At 34.4% G+C, this 23653-nt stretch overlaps 1 protein-coding gene and 1 long non-coding RNA gene across 15 annotated transcripts in view; one reads left to right on the forward strand and one right to left on the reverse strand.

The window, feature by feature from the left end:
* Positions 1–23653, reverse strand: part of LOC107074147 (Protein tyrosine phosphatase 99A) — a 431245-nt gene that overhangs the window by 9331 nt on the left and 398261 nt on the right. For 7 of the 14 annotated variants that reach the window (XM_089177244.1, XM_089177243.1, XM_089177245.1 and 4 more), the window contains 6 exons: positions 22117–22298; positions 14180–14367; positions 13952–14066; positions 1699–1899; positions 1159–1439; positions 798–1054 (listed from right to left, as the gene is read on the reverse strand). In XM_089177244.1, the coding sequence (XP_089033370.1) occupies positions 798–1054; positions 1159–1439; positions 1699–1899; positions 13952–14066; positions 14180–14367; positions 22117–22298 (1224 nt within the window). Of the gene's footprint in view, positions 1–797; positions 1055–1158; positions 1440–1698; positions 1900–7702; positions 8427–9981; positions 10819–10857; positions 11268–11295; positions 11577–11623; positions 11782–11806; positions 11941–11971; positions 12443–13951; positions 14067–14179; positions 14368–22116; positions 22299–23653 lie in introns of those variants that run through there. The other 7 variants (XM_089177251.1, XM_089177250.1, XM_089177249.1 and 4 more) reach the window with 7 other exon arrangements.
* On the forward strand, positions 3553–7691 carry LOC149030975 (uncharacterized). The gene is made up of 3 exons (XR_016178193.1): positions 3553–3800; positions 3899–5530; positions 5625–7691. It is a non-coding gene; the product is annotated as an uncharacterized LOC149030975 (long non-coding RNA).

Below are 23653 nucleotides of genomic sequence, written 5' to 3' on the forward strand. Positions count from 1 at the left end.
AAAAGAAAAAGAAAACAGAGACATTAAAAGTCAGAAAGTAGATAATAGAAAAATGAGACAGAAAAAAATTAAATGACAGCATTTAATGTTAATGACATTACGAAAATCGTTAACTGTCCTCTTGATCATGTTTCTTACACCATAAAAAAACGATTAGTTCGCGTGTTGTGTATAAAGAAAAACGGTGAATCGAATCAACCACGACGAATGATTCGAAGAGACTGAAAGAGAACGTTCTTCGCATGTACACACGCGTACGAGATCACGCGCATGATCTTTCCCGACTCCCAGCGTTTCTCGCAACACACCGACATATATTAACGAATCTGATCGCTGAAGGCTATATCTCTCGTGTGATTTTCAGATTTACATTTAACGATACACGTATAATATAGTGGTTTATATATATGTGTGTATATATATTTTTCCAGAGTATTTTTGATACTGGAAATTTTTATTTCTTTTTTTTGTTTGGGTTTAATTTTTGTATTTATTATCAAATTTCTCTCAACCAAAACTAATAAAAATGAATATTTATTTCAACTAATAATTGTGAACACGAGAACGGAACTTTATTACCATAGACTAATAATTGTATGTTATTTTTCGAACGTATTTTCAATTAAAATTATTTGTATGAATATTTATTACATTTATCTCGAAAATATAGAAAAAATATATATTTTATTATTATTTTTGTTGTTAGAGATATAAAACAAGGTAGACTCAATGTGTATTAATACGAATATGTGAATAATTATTAATATGTTTAAAATATTATAGAAAATGATTCTTACTTCCAAAGAACGAAGGCTGTTATTGCTAACATGACGGCAAAGCAAGCACAAACCATGCCAGCTATCACACCAGCGCTGAGATCCTTGCTGCTACGACGTTTCAACGGTGGAATCTTATCGCAATCGTGAGTAACCAAAACGTTTCGTGGTGCAGAACTTTCTCCTTGTATGATCAATCGATCATTAATGGTACTTTTTGTTGCTCCACGTACGATAAATTCGTAGACCGTGTTCATTGTTAAATTATGTATAATCATCTAAAGAAACAAATATTTATTTTTTCAATTTTTTAATATTTAACATTTATTTAAAAGCTCATATTTTCTGGTTTCAAAAAGAAATTAAATAAAATTTTTCTTACGCCACTTTCAAGATGATTCTTATCGGCCGATAATTCGATTTCTTCGGAATATTTATTAGTTTCCTGACGATAATTGATATAATAATAATCGACGGAACCCCAAAAGAGCGTTGGTCTTGCCCATTGAATATAAACTGAATTATACGATTGACAAGTCAAATTTAAAATTTGTGGCTCGCTTGGTCCAGCAATATCAGTCCTACGAAATATATGATCGGATGGTTCACCTTCGTGTTTCCACGTATATGCTTTCACCCAAATATCGTAGATGATGTAAGGTTCTGAAGTAATGAATAGATAAAAGGATATTTTATTATTATTATTAAATTTCAATCACTCGTATCACACTTTATCGGCTATTATATTTTATACTTTTCTGAAGATTAGTATTAATACCGAGAGAGATAACATGTATCACACACCACTTATCATGTCTATTCTTGTATTAATACCCGTTTATTATTATTTTTTATTTTCTTATCACTATCTTTCGCTTATTTAACGAATGTGATCTATAAGTTAATTTTAAATGATACTCACTTAAATCTTTTAATACGAACTCGACGTTGGGCCCACTGTTGTCGTACATCTTGTGCATTTGAACATCGGTGTAATTGGAATGCATATAATAAACACGGTAGCCAGCTATGACGCCGTTGGCACTTTCTGGCTCGGACCATGACAGCTCTATGGTTGTCGACGTTATTCCACGTGACGTGAGATTCTGGGGTTTCGTTGGCACTGAAACAAAATTTACAAGGAAATTATAGTGAGACGAGTTGGACACAGATGACTAAATAAATTTCACTTCAGGTGATGTACGATGATATTTTAAACGTCATTAAACTCGTACATTAGTTAAGGGATTATTTTCACTTTTTAATATTCTCGTGAAAAAGAATGAAACAAAAAAAAGAAAGAAAGAATATGAAACATTTTGCTAAGTCTTCTCCGATAACTCTACTTTCTTCTACTTCTACTTCTTCTTCTTGTCATTTTCTAAAGTGGTCTTCCAATCTTCCACATACAAAAGCAAGTGCGAAGTTTCGACGACCGAAGACTGAATAATTAATAACAGCCTCGAGTGTCTTCTCAGACCCCTCGCGCCGACAAGCAACTAGACGCTATTCATTTTGGTATATGGAACCAGAAGTGAAGGCCTTTAAGACTGGGAATGCATTCTCCGTGTGGAAAAAAGCTTTTCGCGTTATTTATCGGTTTTAAGATTACCTACCCCAAAAGAGAAAAAGGAAGAGAACAAAAATAACGGTAGGTAGGTAGATATGGTAGGTATGGCAGGTAAATTACATAAAAAAATAATATGCATCCGTACATATTCTTAACAATTTAAAAAAAAAACTTTTCTTCCTAATTAACATTATTTCAACAAAATATTATATCTCATTTAAAAGACATATTTTATTGAAGAATTATATATATATAATACACTTTCTTCGTAATTAAATCCCAACGTTTCGATAAAATATTTTCTTTTAAAGAAACATTTTCCCTTTTTTTCTGAAAACTATTCCATACAATGTATCTTACATTTCTAAAAGACAAAAACGATGATGACAAATTAGACAAAATCGATATTTTCGAGTCAGGATCGGCACCTTCGGTGCTTCGGCGTAATGTGATCTTTGTTGCGAAGAAAAAAAAGAAGAAAAAAAAAAATAAATGTTCAAGGTTGATAGACGATGCCTTTAAATTAATTAACTGTGCAAATTGATTCGAGCTCCCGCAAATGCTCGCTATATAATACCCAGTCGAATATCGAATGAACATACTTATTTACTTAAATACACACGTGTGTACATTTTTCGATATTATTTTTTGCTATAAGTATTTATTATTTCCATTTGGTTGCTCGAACGGGGCAAATAAGACTAATAAAAAAAATATATATATATAAAAAGCACAAAAGCTAACCTAAGAAAAAAAAAGAGTGAAAGAAAGAAGATGACGTATCGATTTACTTCAATTATAGGTACGAGTAGTGCTTCGTCTTGGCTTTCCTTGTCCTACGAGTATATCAAGTCGATTCTGTCAACCCGTTTTATTCGAATACGAAACATTAAAGAACGTGTTTATTATCATTAAAGATAATCGTCGATGATTGACATCAAAAATTTCGTTTATTATTACTAGAATTATTTATTAATATTTGCAATATTGCAAACAATTAATTGCAGACAAATATAAATGTAATTTCTAACTGTTATTTATACTCAAATTATTGCAAACTTAAGTAAATAGCATATTAAAAATATAAATATATTATTTCAAATGAATATTAAAAAATTTTCTCTCTCTCTATCTCTCTCTCTTTTTCTCTCTCTCTCTCTTACAATCAGTTAAAGAATAATACAGAAGGAAGCAAAGTATTACGCTCGAATTCACTCGTCCGCGAACGAAGAAACGAAGAAACGAAGAAGCCAAAGTAACACAACGCGCAGACTCAACGATCGGGCATAACCTTTGCGAGCTGCAACCGGATGATGTCATGCTGAGTCTCCGCACGCACTATAGTTGGGGGGGGGGAAGAGGGATCCGTACTCGTATTACGGACGAGGTGAAAAATGAATATGATTACGGATGGCGAGGCATAGTCAAGGTCAATCGTCCTGCTGCAATTCATCGTACGTTGCATATACGTATTATAAATACACCTCAAACACGGACTTGAAAGAATGTTTGTTCTTTTTTTATTTTTTTTTATTTTTCTTTTCTTTTCTAGTTGTGTCTTTTCTCGTTTCTCAAATGACGTCATGTTGAAGATCAAGAGAGATAAAAAATTTAACAACAATAATAAATACAATAAAAAAATAAAAAATAATAATAAAAAAAAATTTAAAAAGGTACAATAATTAAAATGGAAAGAGATGGATGGATGGATAAATACGAAGATGGATTTTTGAAAATTATTGAAATATTTTCCGAGATATAAAAAAAAAGAAGTTGAAGATTCGGTAATTAACTATAAATTTATGAAAAGAAGAAAAAAGAAAAGAAAAAAAGGATAAAAAAAGATTGAAGTGTTTGATCTATTAGAAGCAGCAGCAGCAGACTCGTTGAATTCTCGATTCTTAGGAAGAGCCATTAAAAGACCATATATATATATATATGAGACTATATAATCGAGGTTACTATGTTCCTCGTGTGTTCGTTACAGTCGAACGAGCATGGAATATTTGATCCAATCGAATTATGCAAAACGAATTAGTTCCTTCAATGTTGTTTTTCTCATCGATTAAGATATATCTTAGAAAGTTTCTTATCCAATTCGGTGAAAGTTAGAATAATTTTCCGGTATATTCGTATTATTCCTATCATGTTAGATCAAGGGGAGTCTGTGTTCTACCATAAAGGAAATCACGGGAACACGTTGAGATGTTTTCTAGAACATCGTTTTTCTGTCGTGTGACATCCTTACTACACGACCGGCTTACTAACCTCTCTTTGTGTGTCTTTGCTTAGCGGTTCTGGATCGGGTGCATAAAGTCTCGCGAGAGAAAGCGTTGTGAAAGAAATCATCGTGGTTGTCTTCGAGAAGAGAAAAGAATGAGTTAAAAAAAAAAAGAAAAAAGAAAAGAATAGCTTATCATTATTCTCGACTATATGAAGGCAACTAAATTAATGAATAAATATTCCTATAAAGATAGAAAATTTAAAACAAAAGGAAAAAAAGAACAAAAAAGAAAGAAAAGATAAATAGCTTATATCAATCCTGTTTGAAAAATTTATATCTCGACTTATGACTAATTAAATTATCAAAATAATGGATGGGGATTACATAGATACACGGATACAACTGATATAATATATCTAAGAATCACAAATAGAAAATAAGAACAAAATTTGAAAAAAGTATATGAGTATGTATGTGAGATAGATAAAGTTAGAAAAAAATAAGTTGGAAAAACTAACATGAGAGATGTCTACATAAATAGGTATAATAAAAAAATGATTTTCTTTATTACTTCTATTACTACTTCTGTACAATTATCGAAGGCCACAGAAGCTTTCGTTTAATCAGTCAAAGTAATCGCGATGGCGCGAGCAGAACGAGTGAGAAGAACGTTGCGAGATGCACGGTGGGTAAGGTATAAGAAGGAGATAAAGCTACCGGTTCGTCTCGTTCCGTACTAATCATTCCTTCCAAATGACCGTGTTCAGGGGTAAACTGACCTGATAAAAGAGAGAGATGTTATCGCTGCACTGAGCCGTCACGGAATGGTTTTTAAACAAGGCAAAGTAAAAGATAAAGATAGAGAAAAAGTGAAAGAGAAAGAGAGAAAGAGAAGGAATGATGCTTTTTACGAACTGCTCTGGAATGTCAAAATGGGTAGTGAAAAAACCCCCGAGAAACGTATTATTGTTTTCCGTTTTTAACATTTAACCGTACTCTTCGTGTTAATGTATATGTATCATGTGTATATGTATGTGTATATGTTTGTTACTAGTGGTTGAAGCAAGTTGGAGTGCTTCGAAGTAGGCGAAAGAGCCTTTATTTGGATCGGCTTGCAGTGAGTAACGGTTTGCGAGTGAAAGGAACATTTGATAAGAAATGGCCGAGGTATATGTACCTGCTTCTCGATCTGTAAAGGGAGTAAGAGAGAAAAAGAGGAAGAGGGAGAGTAAAAGAGAGTATTATGTTTTCAACGCAACTGTAATCGAACTACATACCGATCGTTAGTTTTATTTATTTTATAAATCTTATTTTATAAATTCCTACGAATTCATAATAACAGATTGAGATTTGAATAGAATATTAAATTAATGTGAAATTATTATTATCCTTGAATTTTTTATTGAATTATCCTTCGTTTTGGAAACCTAATTACATACATGTATGTTGTATGCGTATCGTTGAATATCCTTGCTCGATACGATTACCAAGGTTAACTTTTTAAAACTCATGGGAATCGACCGATAGAGTAATTGACCTTCAAACTAGATCGTAAAAGTAGAATTTGTAGAAATTTCTTGTCAAACGATAACGTGATTCGAATGTTTAGTGCAAAGGTTGCTTTTAGATCTAACCCGTGTTTAAATATTAGATAACTTATCTGTGTACATTGGAATTTACTATGTCTTATCAACAATACCAAAGCATTTTTGGACTACTTGAAATGTATTTTATAAAAAAAGAAATAAAAATCAAGAAAAAGAAAATATGAAAATACATTTTCGAAGAAAAAAACAGACAATTATTGTTAGTAAGGTAAAAACGTTGAGAAAAATACAAAATAAATGAGATACCTCTCGGTATCATTAGACCGCCGCAAACAAAACTAACAAGCTGCATTTTCTTCTATCGCAAAGGGACAATGGAAAAATATATAGTATATAACTTAGGTGAATTAAGTTAAGAAAAGATGGAATATAAAAGACTTTTGTCACTATAAAAGATTTTTAATATTAATAAAATGTTTTCGAGACCTTACGTAAAATAACAACGCGTAACGGGAATTTGTTATAGAAAAAGAATGAGAAGAATATAACAAAAACTAAAAAATATATATATAATAAAATAAGAGAAAATAATAATGATAAAAAGAAAAGAAGAAGAAATGAAGGAGACAAAAAAAGTAAAAGAGAGAGAGAGAGAGAGAGAGAGAGAGACAAAGTGCATCTACGCGTCACTCGTTAGTTCGCTCGCGCACTCTCAGTATCGATTTTACGTATAACGTGGCTTTGACACATACATACATACACATATCATATATACATATATATATATATATATATATGTGCAGAGAAATGTAATATGCGTCGCAACTCGTTCCTCGAAATCAAGACGGAACGGGAAATGAGTTAAGCGTCGATTACAAGACTAGTAAATCTTGCAACATGCTTGTGAATCCAAGCTTGCCTCCTCCGTTCTGTATACATGTATATATTCATAAATATACCGTATAGTATCATTTGAAATAAAACTAACGTAAGAAAAAGAAAAAGAAGAAGAAAATCGTTAAATGTGTAAGAGGAAACACGCCTGTTATATTATAATTACATAATGAGATACTTTCTAGATTTCCTGGTGTAACATTTACAATTAGTGTTAAAAAAGTAATAGCTTGATTTCGATTAGCAGAAAAAAAACCATTAGTATTACGATTGTCTCTCACATATTATGTTTTTAAATGATCATCACATATTCATATACATTGCAGTTAAACATATCTTACATTGGTTAGTAAAGAATGGGGATAGAGGGGGAAAAAGAGAGTTAAGCAATACTGAACAAAAATGTATTACTGTCACGTAGTAATATAAAACTACTGATCACAAAACACCCAGTATATTATTTTCCACGTAAAGGTGCGATCGATCAATCGTTACCAATGCTAGACAAAAAACAGGCGAGCAAATGACCTTTCAAGATGAAACTCACGTTCAATTAACGTCGTTTTGATGTTCTCAAATTATATATTATACCCACGCAATACACACATGCATGCACACACGCACGCACGCACGTACGCACGCGCGCGAGCACACACACATACACACGTAATATAACATATTCAGATTTTACCTTTATAAAGGTCGGACTTGTTCTCCGCCAAAGGGGAAGAAGAAGAAGAAGAAGAAGAAGAAGAAGAAGAAGATCCGGAAATGATGTAAGTAGTCGTTTGCTCGTACGTCGTAGTAGTCGCAGTAGACGTAGTTGTTTCTAAAGAGGTTTGTGGGTCCTCCGTTTGAGCAAGGACATGCGAAAGAAGATGCGATAATAATCCTGCCCCAAGGAGAATCCTTAGAGTTAAAATCGTTGTGGTTGTAACGCCGCTGTTTCGAGTGTCGTTTTGACTACCCATTTTTCCTTCGTTTAAGAAGGAAAAGTAAAGAAAGAGGAGGCGGAGGAGGAGAAAAGGAAGTCTTGCTCGAGAATGGGCTATTTAATGAATTCCACCATTTTTCTTTCTCCCCTCACCATTTTCATCCTCTTCTTAAGCATCCACATTGTATAAATGAATTAATTTTTCTCTTGTTTTTTTTTTTAATAGAAACTTCCTCTTTTTAATTTTCAATTTTTTTCCTTTATCTTCTTTTTTGTTTTTACTCTTCACGTTGATGTATTTGTTTATACTTGCGGTGTGTACGTATACACACATATATATATGTTTCTTATAATCACGTGTCTCTATCGTCCGACTATTCCACGCTCGGAATCACTCGTTAAAGTGCATAATGATGTGCACTCTATACTTCCCTCTCTTCGTTATTACTGAGAGAAAGTTTGCGTCGCCTCATTGTCACTGCTAGGATAACGAGAAAAAGTTCAAAAGGTGTAAAACGAAGATTTATACTTTTTCTTTTTTTTATTGCCAAAAATATAAGAGATATGTATGTATAATACATTTATGAATTTGTAAATGAAATTTTATAAATTCAAAATAAAACCTTTTTTTTTGATATATCAAAAATACATTCAAGATTGGAAAGAAATTAAGATAAATGAATAAAGAAAGAGAAAGACAGACAGACCAGACAGAGTGGGAACAAAAGTTTCAGAGTCATGGACTTTCTCATGATGCTAAAAACGAAATTTCTAACTTCCTAGCGAGTCTCGATGAACGGATAAGATCGTTGGATTACGTTCGTTTGTTCGTTCATTTCGATGCAAAAAAGACGAGTTTCCTGACATCCTCGAGACTTCTAAAAGCTTCTCGATTCTCACGACGGCTCGGCGTGTGCGCTGGTACGTGCAAGAAAAAATAGCGTAAAAGAAAAAGAAAGAAAGATATATACATATATATAAGAGCAAAGGGAAACGAGGGAGGTGAAGAAATGCTTGTACTTATGTGTGGGGTACAAAAGAGAGAGAGAGAGAGAATATTATAGACAAGGAGAGAATAAAAACGAGCTGGAGTACGGTAAACGTGTTGGATGTAATTGCGACGAGTGCCTCGATTAGTCGGAATTATGCTCTCGATTGTCTCTCATCGAGGATATACACCAAACAAGAGGAGGAAGGGAAAGAAACTATAGCGACATCAGGTTCAACGTGACAGCGCCGGCAACAATTATTCGGCCCCTCTGCAACGCTTTAAAGCTGCTTGCTTCCCCTTCGTATTTTTAGTACATCAAAACCGGCAGCAAGAGAGAGAAAGAGAGAAAAAGAGAAAAAAGGGAAACAAAGAGAGAAAAAGGATGAACGTACGAGAGCACCATGAACAAAGCGTTATTCGTTGCTATCATCGTTGAAGATGACGAAGGGGTGAAGAGAGGGGCCTCCGCCATGATTGTAAGTTTTGAATTAAGCTTTCACGTTTCTTCTGTTTCCAGTTGATAATATCAATCTAAATTTTAATTTTTAAAAATATTTAATTTGTTACGAACGAAACGTGAATAAAAGTTTCTAACTCATTATTGATATGTAATCTTCACTTCTTGTCTCTCTCTTTCTCAACAAAAGAGCTTTATTGAGAAGTGCAAAGAAAAAAAAAAATCAATCTACGGGAAGCAGAAAAGAGGAAAAATAAAGCTTTGACAAATGGATTTCCTCGAATTTGATTTATAGGTTTAATCGAATGTTTCCGACGAGAGGATAGAAGAGAAAGGGAGAGGGGAAGGAAAGAAGAGTTCGATACTATAATACTAATTTACGGTGTACTGATTTTAATAGTCTCGTTCAATCGTCATTATGTTTGTCTGTCTGCCTGTCTATCTTTCTGTCTGTCTTTCTGTCTGTCAATTTGTCTGTATATTTAATACAATATAGAAAAAGAGAGACAGTTAAACATAACGAGATAACAGCATTATTCATCTACGAGGAAGAAAGATAGCAGAGGAATCAAAGGCGTGGAACGGTACCGAAAGCGTGCATTAAAATGCAAAAGGGGGCAGCATCGTTCGGATGTGGAAACTTGAATCTCTGCGAACGGAGCAACGGCTCCTCCTCCTCCTTCTTTTCCTCTTCTTTCACTTCTTCTTCCTCTCTTCATCGACGAAGGTCGAACGCGAGAGGAATCGTACCAACAAATACTTTTTTTTTCTTCTACTATTTCTGCTTCTTCTTCTTCTTCTACTATTTTTTCTTAGCATTGTCAAAGAAAAAGAAAAAAATGTAGAAAAACAAATTTGTCGCAGAAAAAAAAAAGTAAGTCATCAACGGTGACCTATACCAAGCGAGATTTTTACACTACCTTTAAAAAAAAAAAAATAGAAAAAGAAGGAGATAAAAAATGTTTATAGAAAAAAAAATAAATGAAAGGAGAAATCAAATGAAAAAAATATAAAAGATCCATGCATCGAAAGGAAGAAAGAGAAAGAGAGAGATCTAAAATCTAGTTTATCTAGTAGTGAAAATCCTGATGACTCAGCTCACAGCAAGAACGAGTGGACGAGTTACTCGCAACACTAACTTACGCACGCCATGCACACATACTACACACATATAACATAGGACACGAAATCCGAATGAGCAAGCACTCACACATACACACATATACACAGAATTGTGTTGCTCTTCTCTACCCAGAGAAGATTTATGCGTAGGTGTATGTTGTAAATACGTATAGAAATGCACATACACACGGATACATCGACCAACACGACGACGACTACGACGACGACCAACGACGAGAGCTCGACCCTATCGACGTTTCCCTTGCTAACTTCCGTTGAACGAAACTACACGAAACTCACAGCCAAAAAATAAACTATGTTATATTATTCATTTTAATTTACCTTGACTTGACGATCACGTTTTTAAAAGATGACGAATTTTTTATCGTTAAAAATAATTTCTTTATGAAAATCACAACCAAATGTAACGTGTAATTTAACGATTAGAAAATTGCCTCTTAAAATACTAATTTATCATTCAAATTAATCACAGCTAATTTTCAATGACCTAATACAATTGATTTAGTATATATATGTATATATATGTCACACATCATTTAAAGGAAATTTTTGAAAGATTCTTGACAACACTCCGGAGCTAAGTCCATTCTTTCAAAGCACTCAAGAACTCAAGTATCTTTTTCTTTCTCATTCTTGTTCTATATCTTTCATATATTCTTCTTAAAAACTAAAACTATAACGGATAAAACGGTCCAATGTACTCGAATGATCTATTTTACTATAGAATCGAATGAACCGATTAAACTATAATGAAAGAACCTTAAGCTTGATGGAAGAGGATAAATTGGTCGCCTATCCGATTCATCGACTGTTCCAACTTAACGATTCGGGCACGCTACGACCCCTCCTCGTGTATATGTATAGTACTATCGACCCTCGACCTCGAGCAACGTCCATCAAACGATTTGACTTCCTTGACTTTAGGACGATGGAATAATATACAGCATTCGATAAAGAAGAAGACAAAGAAGAATAAAAGGTACACGAATTAGGAAAGAAAAAAAGAATAGACAAGTTAAAAGGGTTGCGTCTTCTTAGAATGATTATATATATATATATATATATATCTTAGAAACGTATTACTCACTCACGAAGCACGACGCACAACAAACTAATTACACATGACGATATGACAGAGTGTTAGAAGATGGAAAAGGATAATAATAATAATAATAATAATAATAATAATAACAATTGTAATAATAATAATAATAATAATAATAATAATAATAATAATAATAATAATAATAATAATAAGAATTATAATAACAATAAGTAGAAATAGATGTGATGACAAAGGAAACGAGAAATACGCTCGAGCTAAGAGCTCGCGCTCGCTCGGCGTTCACGAGCACACTGCTCCTCACTCATGCACGCATGCACGCAACGACGCGACAAGCAAGCACACACCTCTTAACTCCGTCCACGCTCTTACCCTTTCTCTCCCTATCTTTCTCTTCCTCTCTCTCTCTCTCTCTTTCTCTTTATTATCAAGAGAATCACATCACCTATCTCACTCGTCGAACGAAAAACACTATTCTTACGTTTATATTTTGTCTTCTTTCCTTTTACTTTTCCTTCTTCTTCAACTATTTATCTATCTATTTATCTATCTATCTATCTATATATCTATATATCTATTTATCTAGCTATTTATCTATCCATCTATCCTTCTCTCTTTCTATCTATTTCCTACTATGTTTTTTTCTCTCTCTCTCTCCTTCTTTTCTTTTTTTTTGATTTTTGGAAGGAAAGAAGAGCGGGCGTCGTCGTTTAGCGTCACGTTCGGCCACGAACAAACACCGCGACGAGACTCTTCCTCGTGAACGAGCGAGGAGAACAACACGAGAGACAAAGTGAAAAATCGTGGAAAATCGATCGTGAAACTCGGAGGCGCGGCTGCAGTGCCGACCGAAACGACGTGCACACAGCTAGAACCCTCCCCTACCCCTACCCTTATTCCCTTATTCTCTCTCTCTCTCTCTCCCTTTTCGTATGTCTTTCTTTCTCTCTTTCTCTCTCTCACTCTTTAAACTGATCCTTTGTTACATGCTTTCTTACATTTACTTATTTACTGTTTCTTTCATTCTTTAAGATGAATCACACTAAATGGAAATAATTATTTAATTGATGTCTTCGATTCTTTCAATGAATCAATGATATTATCTTCCTATTTTTTTTCATCTTCTAAAGAACAGGGCACGTGACAATGTACGCACGATCATGGCTATCCGAGCGTGCCTTCTCACGAGTACGAACGCCAACGTAGAATGACGAGTGCTCACCAAAGAACCCGAGAGCAGCTGAAAACCTGCTGCCGATGGCCCGACAGTAACGTACTTATACATTTTTAGTGCCAGGTGACGTTTTATCGTTCTTTTCCTTCGCTTCGATTCGAAATTCAACTTCGTTTATTTTTTTCATTCTTTTTCAAATGTATACGTATTATATAATTTATTATTTTTTTCTGAAAATAACGAAGCAACAATCATCCTTAGAAACATTGAAATCACCACAATAATAGTTACAAGAATTCTTTTCGAATTCTTTTTAGTCAGAAGCCATGCTTGTTCTTTGTTCCAAAAATACGAAGGACTGCCAACTGTTCGTCCTGTTTGAATACGAAAGAAACCTTACTAAAGTCCGTTTAGGATCAAATTATCTCTTTCTTCGATCGCACCTTCGAGTAAAAGAAAATAATTCTTCATTCCGCACGTTCCTAACTCTTCTTTTCGAACATCGCATGTATTGCCTCCAAGCGTGTTATAAGTAGGTGAATTTGCCAATAGTGAATTCAACCAATGACGGCTCTCCAGGGAACCACGGAAAGAGGGGTGAGAAGTAGAAGTTACGCGAGGAAGTCCAGGATTGTAGTCTTCTATTTTGGAGCCACGATCATTTGATGTTTATTTAATTGAAAATATATCTGGGTGTATTTGTTATAAAAATATTTCCGAAATTGTAAAAATAGTTTTCATATCTTGTCGAAGAGGATATCACGGTTGATACATTTCATTTTGATTTGCAATGTATATTATTTTATGAAAATCAAAACATTTCTTTCTATTTTTACTTCATCTTCTATTTATATCACTTAAATTAATCATTGCTATTTTATCAATTACTTTAATCGATATCAAGCCGCTTTACCAAATCTCAGAGAATTATTATTTTCTTTTAGTGAAGTTCTAAATTTTGTTAGAAATACTCAATCGATAAATTGAAATTATCAATGATACGTGATTTAAATGTAGAAACTTTCTTTAACAGGTGTAAATAATATTGAAATCTTACTTATCGACAATCGAGTAAAAAAAATATAGGAAAAGAAATCTATTTTATCGACTGTTCGCTTCAGTCGATATACGAGAATCGTAAATACCAGAAGTAGTAAGAGAATTTTTGTTAGACTTACCTCCTTCGTCGGTCATCACTGAAACTGTTGTGGCAGGTCCATGGCCTTCTGGATTAAAAACTTGGAGAGAAACAAGGTATTGCGTGTATGTTTCTAAATTGTGAATACTGTGATTCTGGAAAACATTAGAATAAATCATGTATATATATATTCAAAAGAGGAAGTTTCATTTGAGAATAAAATTGATTTGAAAAGTATGTCAATGTTATATATTGTTTTCCAACTTACGTCTACTGCGGGATCCCGTATGTAGATGTCTTTCATTTCCATATTCGTTTTGTCTCGTGGTCTATATCCAATTCGATATCCAAGAAATTCTCCGTGTATGGTCTCACGACTAGGTGGTTTCCATGCCAAATATATAGACGTCGCCGATGTGTTGTACGCGCTGGTGATAAGGGGTTTACCTTCGGGAACTAAAAACAGAAGGCGCTATTTTCAAACTTGTGCTTCATATATATATGTTCGTTTATTTGTATATATATAATATACATATATATGTATGTAGTACGTAATCGTTTCGGCGCTTTATCGTATAAGAAAATTTATGGAAATATTCCTGGGTACATTAAAACTTCTTAGAGGATGGAGGCCACGCTCATTGGAAGTCTGCATTTTGAAATTTTCCACGGTCGACCATCCGCAAGAATCTCAATCGGATTCTAAGTTTTACCAAGGAATCTTTTTATAAATTTACTGCCTGGAACACTCGAGCTAGTTTCATCGTTGCAAATGGAAGTTTAATGGTCACAACGTTTGTAGCTTCCCTCCCTTTTATCGCAACAGCTCCCTTTTCTTTGGGCCAACTGGTGTACGTTTACGTTCGTATATATATACGAACGTACTGTAGAGAAATCTTTTCGCAATATCGCCAACTTTTAAGAAGTAAGTATTTTGTGAACATTTTACACGGACGTTAGCACCAAATGTGTTGTACAAACTAGAACAAAATTTTTCTTAATTAACACTTTTGTTCTCGCAAAGTAGTTACTCATTAAAATGTAATAAGAAAAAAAGAAAAAAAGAAAAATTTACGACAAATTCCTTTTTACTTTTTTCTTTTTTTTTTCATAACTTCCTCGTAAATTACTACAAGAAAATTAATCATAAATCCTTAGTACCAGACTCATTTTTTGTTTCCCCTTAATTTAAAAGATCGTACGATAAATTTTATTTCCAATGAATTCTCATAGAATGAAATCTTGCAATTAAGCCGATTAAATTCCGTTGAGAGAGGGAATCTTTGGTGCTGGGAAGGAGAGACAAGGTTTTCATGTAGAAGGAGGAGAGTGAAAAACACCTGCGTAATAATTCTCTTGCCAGGATAATGTGTTTCGTGGTCCCTTTTCGCCGAGAACGAAAGCAGAAAGCTCGTTGTTCCTGTCAGAACTCGGGGGCTGTTCGAAATAATTAGCGTCTGCATCACTTTTGAAACTCTCCGTCCTTTCCACACACGTGGGAAAGGGCAAGAGAGACTATATATATATATAACATGAATCACTTACACTCTTCCATGCGAAATCTACATACGAGTTGACTAACAACTCTCATTCTATATATGTATAATATACTATATATACATATATATATATATATATATATATATATATATATATATATATATGTGTTTGAGTGTGTATGGATATTCGCGACCATCACCAACGCTATGGCAGATGAGAAATTGTCGGAGAAATAATTTCAAGACATTTAATGCTCGCCGTACGTCACTGTGGCCGGAACTGATGTGAAACAACTAACCCACCGGCCGAGGCTTAATGTCCACGAGTAAACTGTTAATTGTGCGAGAGATTGTCATGAGAGAGAGAGAGAGAGAGATAGAGATAAAGTGAAAGCAAAGTTGACCAAGCGAAAATGGTATCGAGTTACGTGTTGTCTATGCTGAACGGAAATGTGTGGTATCCAAATTGACGTGAGTTCTTAATGAGACGTACAAAAGGTAATGTTCAGGAAAAGAGAAACAATTAGACTTGTGTAGACACACGCGTCTCAAATTTAACAAAATTTTCCACTCTTCTGTGTCTGTTTTGTGGTTTGTTATTAAGAAGTATTTCATGATACGTTGTTTTATCTTTCTTTCCACAATTTTATTATTAAAACTTCATGGATAATCTTAACACGAAATAAAATAAAGTTGTACTTTTTTACGGTTCATACTTTCAAACTTAAAAAAAAAAGAAAAGAAATTTTATAACGAATTAGATTATAATTTTCTTTAATATCGCATACATATCAGAAGATTCATTTTACTTTCTTCGCTGCTTTAATTATATATAAAAGTAAAAGAAAAAAGTAACGAAATAAATGAAAAATGGTAAGTGCATTCCATGGTTACAGTTACGGATTAAGGAATAAATAACCAGCGGATGAGACCAAATTATGACGGGTTCATATGCGACATTAGCATGGGTCAGGTGTTTGCGCGATAAGTAGAAAGTGATAAGTCTTTTAGGCGATTTCCGCTCGCCACTTCGCCGAGTAATTTAGCTCAGCGATAAATGTGAGCTACATTTTTTACCGACGCTTAATCTGCGTTAACTTATTATTACCTCGGCGGTGAGTTTATGACGGTAGTGGCGTTGGGTTTTATGCTTCCGTGATAAATTATCGGAGTACCGATTTTCTACAAAGCATGACGATGCTTTTAAAATGACCGAGAATAAGAGTTGAGAGGGGGGGGGCGGAGGGTATTGCTTCCTACGTGTTTCTCGAATCGTCAAGCTTAAAACATAAATGTAACGAATAAAAGTCGGCGACAATTTTCCGGGATGTTATGTAAAATGTAATAATTGTTATGTAATAATATCGTGTCTTTGTTTTCTTTCTTTTTTAGAAACACAACAGTATTTTACAAATAGCCAATTCATATTTTACCTTGAGTACCTTATTATCGCGAATAGTGAGAAATATTCAAAATAAATCTTATTAAATGACGGCATTAAAAAAAAATGATAAACCATTTTTATTTGGTAATTTCTTTTAATTAGTAAAAAGGTAAAATGATTAACCATTTAAAATCATTTGGACTTTTTAAAAAATAATTTCGAATCGTGAAGCTTATTAATAAGAACTTTCGACGTATTAAATTTTTTTGTAAAAATGGTTGATGCTTTATTAAATTTTTTTCTCGATAAAACAATCAAAATTCTTTTATCCTTGCCAAAAATAATAATAACGTTATCGGAGATATTCTTTTATAAAAATCAGTAAGACGATCATGGATTCTCTCTTTTGGGTATCAGAAATTACCAACTAATATATATATATATGGAGGAAAGTAGATACCTATAGTGTGTTAGAACGCTTCTAATTTTCTAACGGTGCTTTTCCAAAAGGACGAGAGGGAACTTTTACTCGAATGCCACGTCGACGGGTGGGCCGATGGCTAATTGGTGGCTCGGTTGCGCTATATATTTATGGTGGACAGCCGAACGAGGTCCGTAAACGAGAACGAGAAGCGATATACGCGTATCGAAGCTGGAGCAAAGTGGTAGGAGAAGTTTCGTTGGTGCCCTATTGATCCGGGAGCGTGGGCTTTCATTTAAGCTATCGTGAATTCCCGTCGTCCTGTACAACGCACTACTCACACGTATATATGTATAGGTATATGTAGTATACTGATACATACAGAAATACACACACACACACAAATACACAAATAAATATATACATATATTTTGGTATGGACCCAATCTCGCTATATATCTTTCTTTCTCTTTCATTGTTGTACTGTGATATGCTTTAAACCTCTACTTTCTCTCGTAGCTTTGCAACCAAAGCTGATTCGAAACTGAATTAGATGAACGAGATCGAATTTGATGTAGAAACTATACGAACGGATTTTACGCGTGTTGTCAATATTGACGCATTGCTTTGTAAGCTAATCGACACCTACGAATATCGTTTTCATTTCGATCCTCGCAACGTCGACGATCACCAATCTACTTTATAAGCATGTCTAGAAAAATAACGGAAATGTTGCCCTATTTCTATGTTCGATTTCACTCAGAGATACGTTTCTTCGGGTGTGACATTTTGATAACTAACGGCAAATGCTCAGCAAGAGAACGTTTAGGTAATAGATATTGTATCTATGTTCACAAGATGAATGTAACGGAGAGAGAGAGAGAGAGAGAGAGAGCGAGAGAAAGAGAGAGAGAGAGAGATTCGCGTGTATATCATAGTTCCAAACTATTTAAACGTTAAACAAAGAGCAGTAGCATATATATTATAGTAACAACAGTATTGACATTTACTAACAAACATCTTCGTTATACTCGGTTTATTCATTGAAGCCTTACTTCGATCTAGTAATCAAAATAATATGCTTTTAAGCTTCATCCTATTTCAACCCGATGAATTTATTGGATTTATGCTAGTTAGCTATCTACGAAACAAGATAACCGAATATCAAATAAACTCATGTTATTCCTTCGATTATTATGAGCGTATGGAAAATTTACAAATGGCTCAATTATGTATATCTCTTTCTCACTCTCTCCTTGTCTCTCTCTCTCTCCCTCTCACACACTTTATTGAATAATTTCCCCATATTATGTATTAATGAGAGAGGAATAAATGAATATTCTACGATTATTACAAACATATCTATAACTGTCGATAATTATTCTAATTGTTTATCAACCTATACATATGAACAATAATAGTAGTATAATTGTAAATGATTCTCTAACTTTGTCTTATTACTAACGAAATAACTTTCTTATGATTCTCGATCGGTTAATAGCAAATCGATCTGTTTGAGTTTATACAAATGATAAAGAGAAATACAAAGATAGATAGATAAATAGATAGATAGATAGATAGAGGGAGAGAGAGAGAGAGAGAGAGAGAGAGAGAGAGAGAGGAACGGAAAGGGAATGAACTGGCTTTTTCACATATAGACGACACATTTCGGATGACAGTCGTCGGGGTGGTATTCAAATTAGTTATTGACACAAGTACACGCAATTCCAGGACGATACGAGGGCATTTGTTCGCCAATGCGGGTCAGTCTCGATAACTAGATAATTATTCTCGTCTCACGTGGTACCATAATGAACCTACCGCACAATGTACACGCTCTCACGTACACGTTCATGTCCATACCCCTTGCCTCCTCCTCCTCCTCCTCCTCCTCCTCCTCCTCCTCCTCCTCCTCTTCCTCCTCCTCCTCATCCTGTCCTATCTCCTCCAATCCCTCTACACCATTCCCTTTTCCCTTCTCTCATGTGCACCACCAGTAGCAGCATCACATCGTACACGCATCCTCGATAGCTCGCACGTATGCGTACTAGCGTTCGTTCTCGTTTAATAGCTCTGATTCTACATTCCCTCGTATTCGACAATGCACGGGGTCGGCTGCATTTCCGCGTCCCAATTCGCCAGAAACGCTAAAAACGAGCCCTGATTGTGAGTTTAGAGCGACTATTACGTTAGCCACGTGCACGTCCCCTAGATTTACAGTGTCATCAAAAGTGTCGTCAAAATGTGACGAGAGCGAGCGAGAATATCGTGCCTCGCATAATGCTTTATCCGGTGATTCGACGTCTCTTTCTTTCATACACATATACACACATACATACAACCACACTTTTCTCTATCCTTCTATTCCTTTCTTTCTTTATTATTTTTTGTTTGATCTTTTATAAAGTATGCATTAGTCGAACGAAAAAGTGTGTGAAAATCGAGGAAATCATTGCAGCATAAAAAGAGCTGTAGAATATCGCACCTTCTATTGATATATTTTTTCTTTAGATAAACGAGAGAATGCTATATATTAAATCCAATCCTGTACGAATAAGTACACATTAAATCCTCGTCCAGCGTTTTCCGCTTCGTCGCTTCTGGATAACACGATGCCAATGTCCGATAGACGAACATGATTATTCTGCGTGCTTTCTTTATTTTTTTTATTACTCCTAGTTAGCCCCATTAACGAAAGGAAAATAAAACGTATGTACATAACGCTCGAGTTATTATCGATCAGAGAGAATAACTGATAATTAATAAGATAGATATTCAAAAGGATAGATAAGAATTATTAGTTTTTTTTCTGATTTCAAGATGAAACGTTTGAGTATTTATTTGTTGAACATGTGTGACTTATCTTTTTTTGTTTTTTTTTTTATTTCGTTTAAACCAAACGAAACACGTCGTCAAGAGGTAATAGACGTTTTCGTTGTTGTTATCGTCTTTGTATTTGTCCTTTGTCGCCGTTCATTCTCAGCTCATTTCTAAGCTGAGTTGTATGGATCTACGCCAAACTTCTTGCAAGCTTTCATTTCTTCTTGCGATCAGGCTGGAACGGATGGCGCGTCGTTACAGCGATAAAACGGAAATTACGCTTCTTCTGTGTTACCCTCGAAAAAGATCGCAAGAGAAAAAAAGGGAGAGAGAGAAAGAGATGGCACGTATGAGAAAAAGATATAAAAAGATGAAATTCGCGTTTTCTTATATTTTTCTCGAGCATAGAGTTTTTCAATAAAAAATCACTTCGTTGAACATCAAAAGGGAAGAAACAAAAGAAGAAACTAAAAAAAAGGAGACATTCCAATTTATCACTAACCACCGAGAAAAGCCTCGAGAGTATTAGAATATTTAAAACAAAAGATATAATGGAAAATAAAAAAGAAAGAAAGAAAGAAAGAAGAAGAAGTAAAAAAAAAACTGTAAAAGAAAAGAAGAAAGATCGAATGCGAAAGTAATAAATAAACGTAATTAAATTCCTTGGATTCCTCGAGTATCTCTCCTCGTTTTTCTCTTTCATTTCCTTTCTTTCCAAATGTAATACTGTAGTACACGATGTAGAACGAAGGGAAGATGGGAGGGGGGCTAACATAAGTATTAAAAGGGCGCGAATCTTCGTACTAAAGAGAAAGGGCCATCGTGAACATTAATTAAAAACAACGAGGTATACTCGATCGAACGATAAATCTCGGCCGAGCTTCCTCAACGTTGTCTTCTTTCTTCAAGCTCTTTTCGAAATTCTTCTCCTCCTCAACTTCCTCCTCTTCATCTAATTCCAGTCGCGCAGAATTGCCTCTTCGTGCACGACCAAGCCGCTAATTGTCCTAACCCACGATCGGTACACAAGGAATTTAGGTCGAACGAGAGAGGTGGACGAGGGGGAGCAGGAGGAGAAGGACGAAGGGAAGAATGGTTGTGCTCACGTACGTTACAGAAGCACCCAAAGCACTGGCAAACTTTGTCAGCCATAGGAACGATGAACGAATGAACGAACGAACGAACGAACGAACGAACGAACGAACGAACGAACGAACGAACGAACGAAATATGCAGGTGGATGTCGTTGAATCCTGCCTGCGTTTACAGAATTTATAGGGCTCGCGCGTACGACGGCTCAACCTATTTTCTCTCTTTCCCTTTTCTGCTCATCCCATCTCTCGTGGGGGTGCGAGACTGTAACGTCAAGTGGAAAAATAAAGAAAGAAAGAACAGAAAAATGAGAAAGAAAGAGAAGAGAGAGAAAGAGAGAATAAAGGTTAAAAACGTTAAGATATATGAGAACAAGTGAGAAAGAAAGTGCACACACCACTCTCGCGTCTCACTGCAATTAGTGCCTCTTTAGTCACGGGCCCTGCCAACAACCTGGCTTGCGCATGCGCGCACACGTGAAGGACCGACCAGACTAACTACTTTTAACCTTCTTCTTCTTATTCTTCTTTTACTTTTCCTCTCTTCCTCGCCCTTCGCCACTTTCCTTCTATCTCTCTCTCTCTCGCTCTCTCTCTTTTTTTTTCTTTATTCTCACGTTTCTCCAGGCGCAAACCCGTTTACTTTACGCTACTAATGACCGAAGAGCGTGAGTCATTTAATCCGTCTGCGAGGGAGGATTTGCGGAGTCATTGCGCACCTGCTCACAGTCTCTGTAATATGAAGTTCGTTTTTGGTACTACCATCTCTCTCTCTCTCTCTCTCTCTCTTCCTTTCTCTCTCTCTATCTTTCTTTTTATTTTTATTTTTTTGTTTTATTTGTCATTTGCAGACGATGAAAACGTTTAATCAACGATTCAAGAAAGAAAGAAAGAAAACTAAAGAAAAAAAAATAAAGAGGTTCTAACGAGAGCTAAGAAATTCTTTAATAAAGAACGGAAAAGCAATTATGATCGAACAAAAAGACGTACTCTCTCTCAAGGTGATAATGTAGTAGGATGCTTGACTCGGCTTGCTGCGGCCCATTGCGTTTACTGCTGCCACCCGAAAGCTATAGACCGTAAACGGTGTTAGATTTTCGATAGTGTAAAATGTTGCGTTTGTCGATGTCACGATTTCTTTCATTTTGTCCCATGAACCATCCTCGTCGACTCTGTAAAGAAAAGAAAATTGTTAAATAAAACAAACACACAAAAAGTAGAAGGATGTTTGTTTAAAAAAAAGGAAGAAAAACAAAAAGAAATGTACGTTCGAAGTAGGAAAGTATTTTTTTACAGAAAATGCTCTTCAAATTTTACGAGTTGGTATAACAGGGAAAATATCCGTTTTTTTTTTTTATGTTAATAATTGGTCATTCTTTGCTTTTACTGTTATTTAAATATTTTTTAAGTATTAGAGTTTTAGAGAATTTACTTTAATAGTTCAATACCTATTAAAGTAAAAATAATACCAAGTAGATTTGTCTAAAAATAACATATCTATTAATATACCTGAAATATTAAACAATTTAGATCTAATATTTTATTAGATGAAAATATTTAACTCAATGTCATCACACAGAACTTTAAAACAAATATATTTTAGTTTAAATAATTCAAGATATTAGTAAAGAACATTAAAGTGATCGGTATACCTTAAATGATTGATAATTAATCGAAGGAAATGAATATTGTATTCTAAAAGTACAGAGTATAAGTTCGACGTACCATCCTCTTCAAAATTCAACAGTAAACTAACTTATTGTCCTCTATGAAAGTTCTTTCATTGAATGTTGTTTATATGACTTTCCAAAGAAATAACAATAACATATTGCGAATTTTTATTATTTAAGCCTTGGAACTTCAGTTTGTAAGCATAATTCGTTCTAGAAATGTGCTCGTAATTCAAAGCACTCGTATTGGGATCTCTGGCAGGGGCGTGGCTTACCCTTGCGGCAAAAATATGAACTAGCCTTTGTAGGTTACTATGCATTACGTATATAAACAAAATAGAGAACGTTTATAAAATTATCATTTTTTTGTAATTAAATTAAATAATATCTTTACAGGTATCTTTAGAGCATTTAAATAAAATTGCTAATACAGCGTAAGATAAATTCTGCTTTAGCTTCATATAAGTTATCAAAATCATTTCTCACAAGTCAAATCTTGAAGATATTTTGTGTTTTGGTCGTACGGTTACGACTAATTTTTCCAGTAAATTCAATACTTCAAAAGTAGAAATACTAGTCAGTGTATTTAATTCTTCTTTTGATGCAATTAAAGAGAAGAATTTTAGGATCATTAAGTTACTTTGAACTTGTATCCCTATACTTTTACATTCTTTTAAGAATAATGCATTTTTTTTAGTAGAAATTGATATTGTCTGAGTTTCATTACAATTTAAGTTATTACCAATTTCTTTTTCTTTTCATCGTCAACTTTTTCTCCTTCATCATGTTCATCACCTTCTTTTTCTTCTTCCTCTTGATCTTTCTTCTTCTTCCCTTTTTTTTTTCATTTAGATTCA

The sequence above is a fragment of the Polistes dominula genome, unplaced genomic scaffold (assembly GCF_049000335.1).
Source record: "Polistes dominula isolate Pdom_NZ unplaced genomic scaffold, Pdom_raw_medaka contig_20, whole genome shotgun sequence".
Classification (NCBI taxonomy): Eukaryota; Metazoa; Arthropoda; class Insecta; order Hymenoptera; family Vespidae; genus Polistes; species Polistes dominula.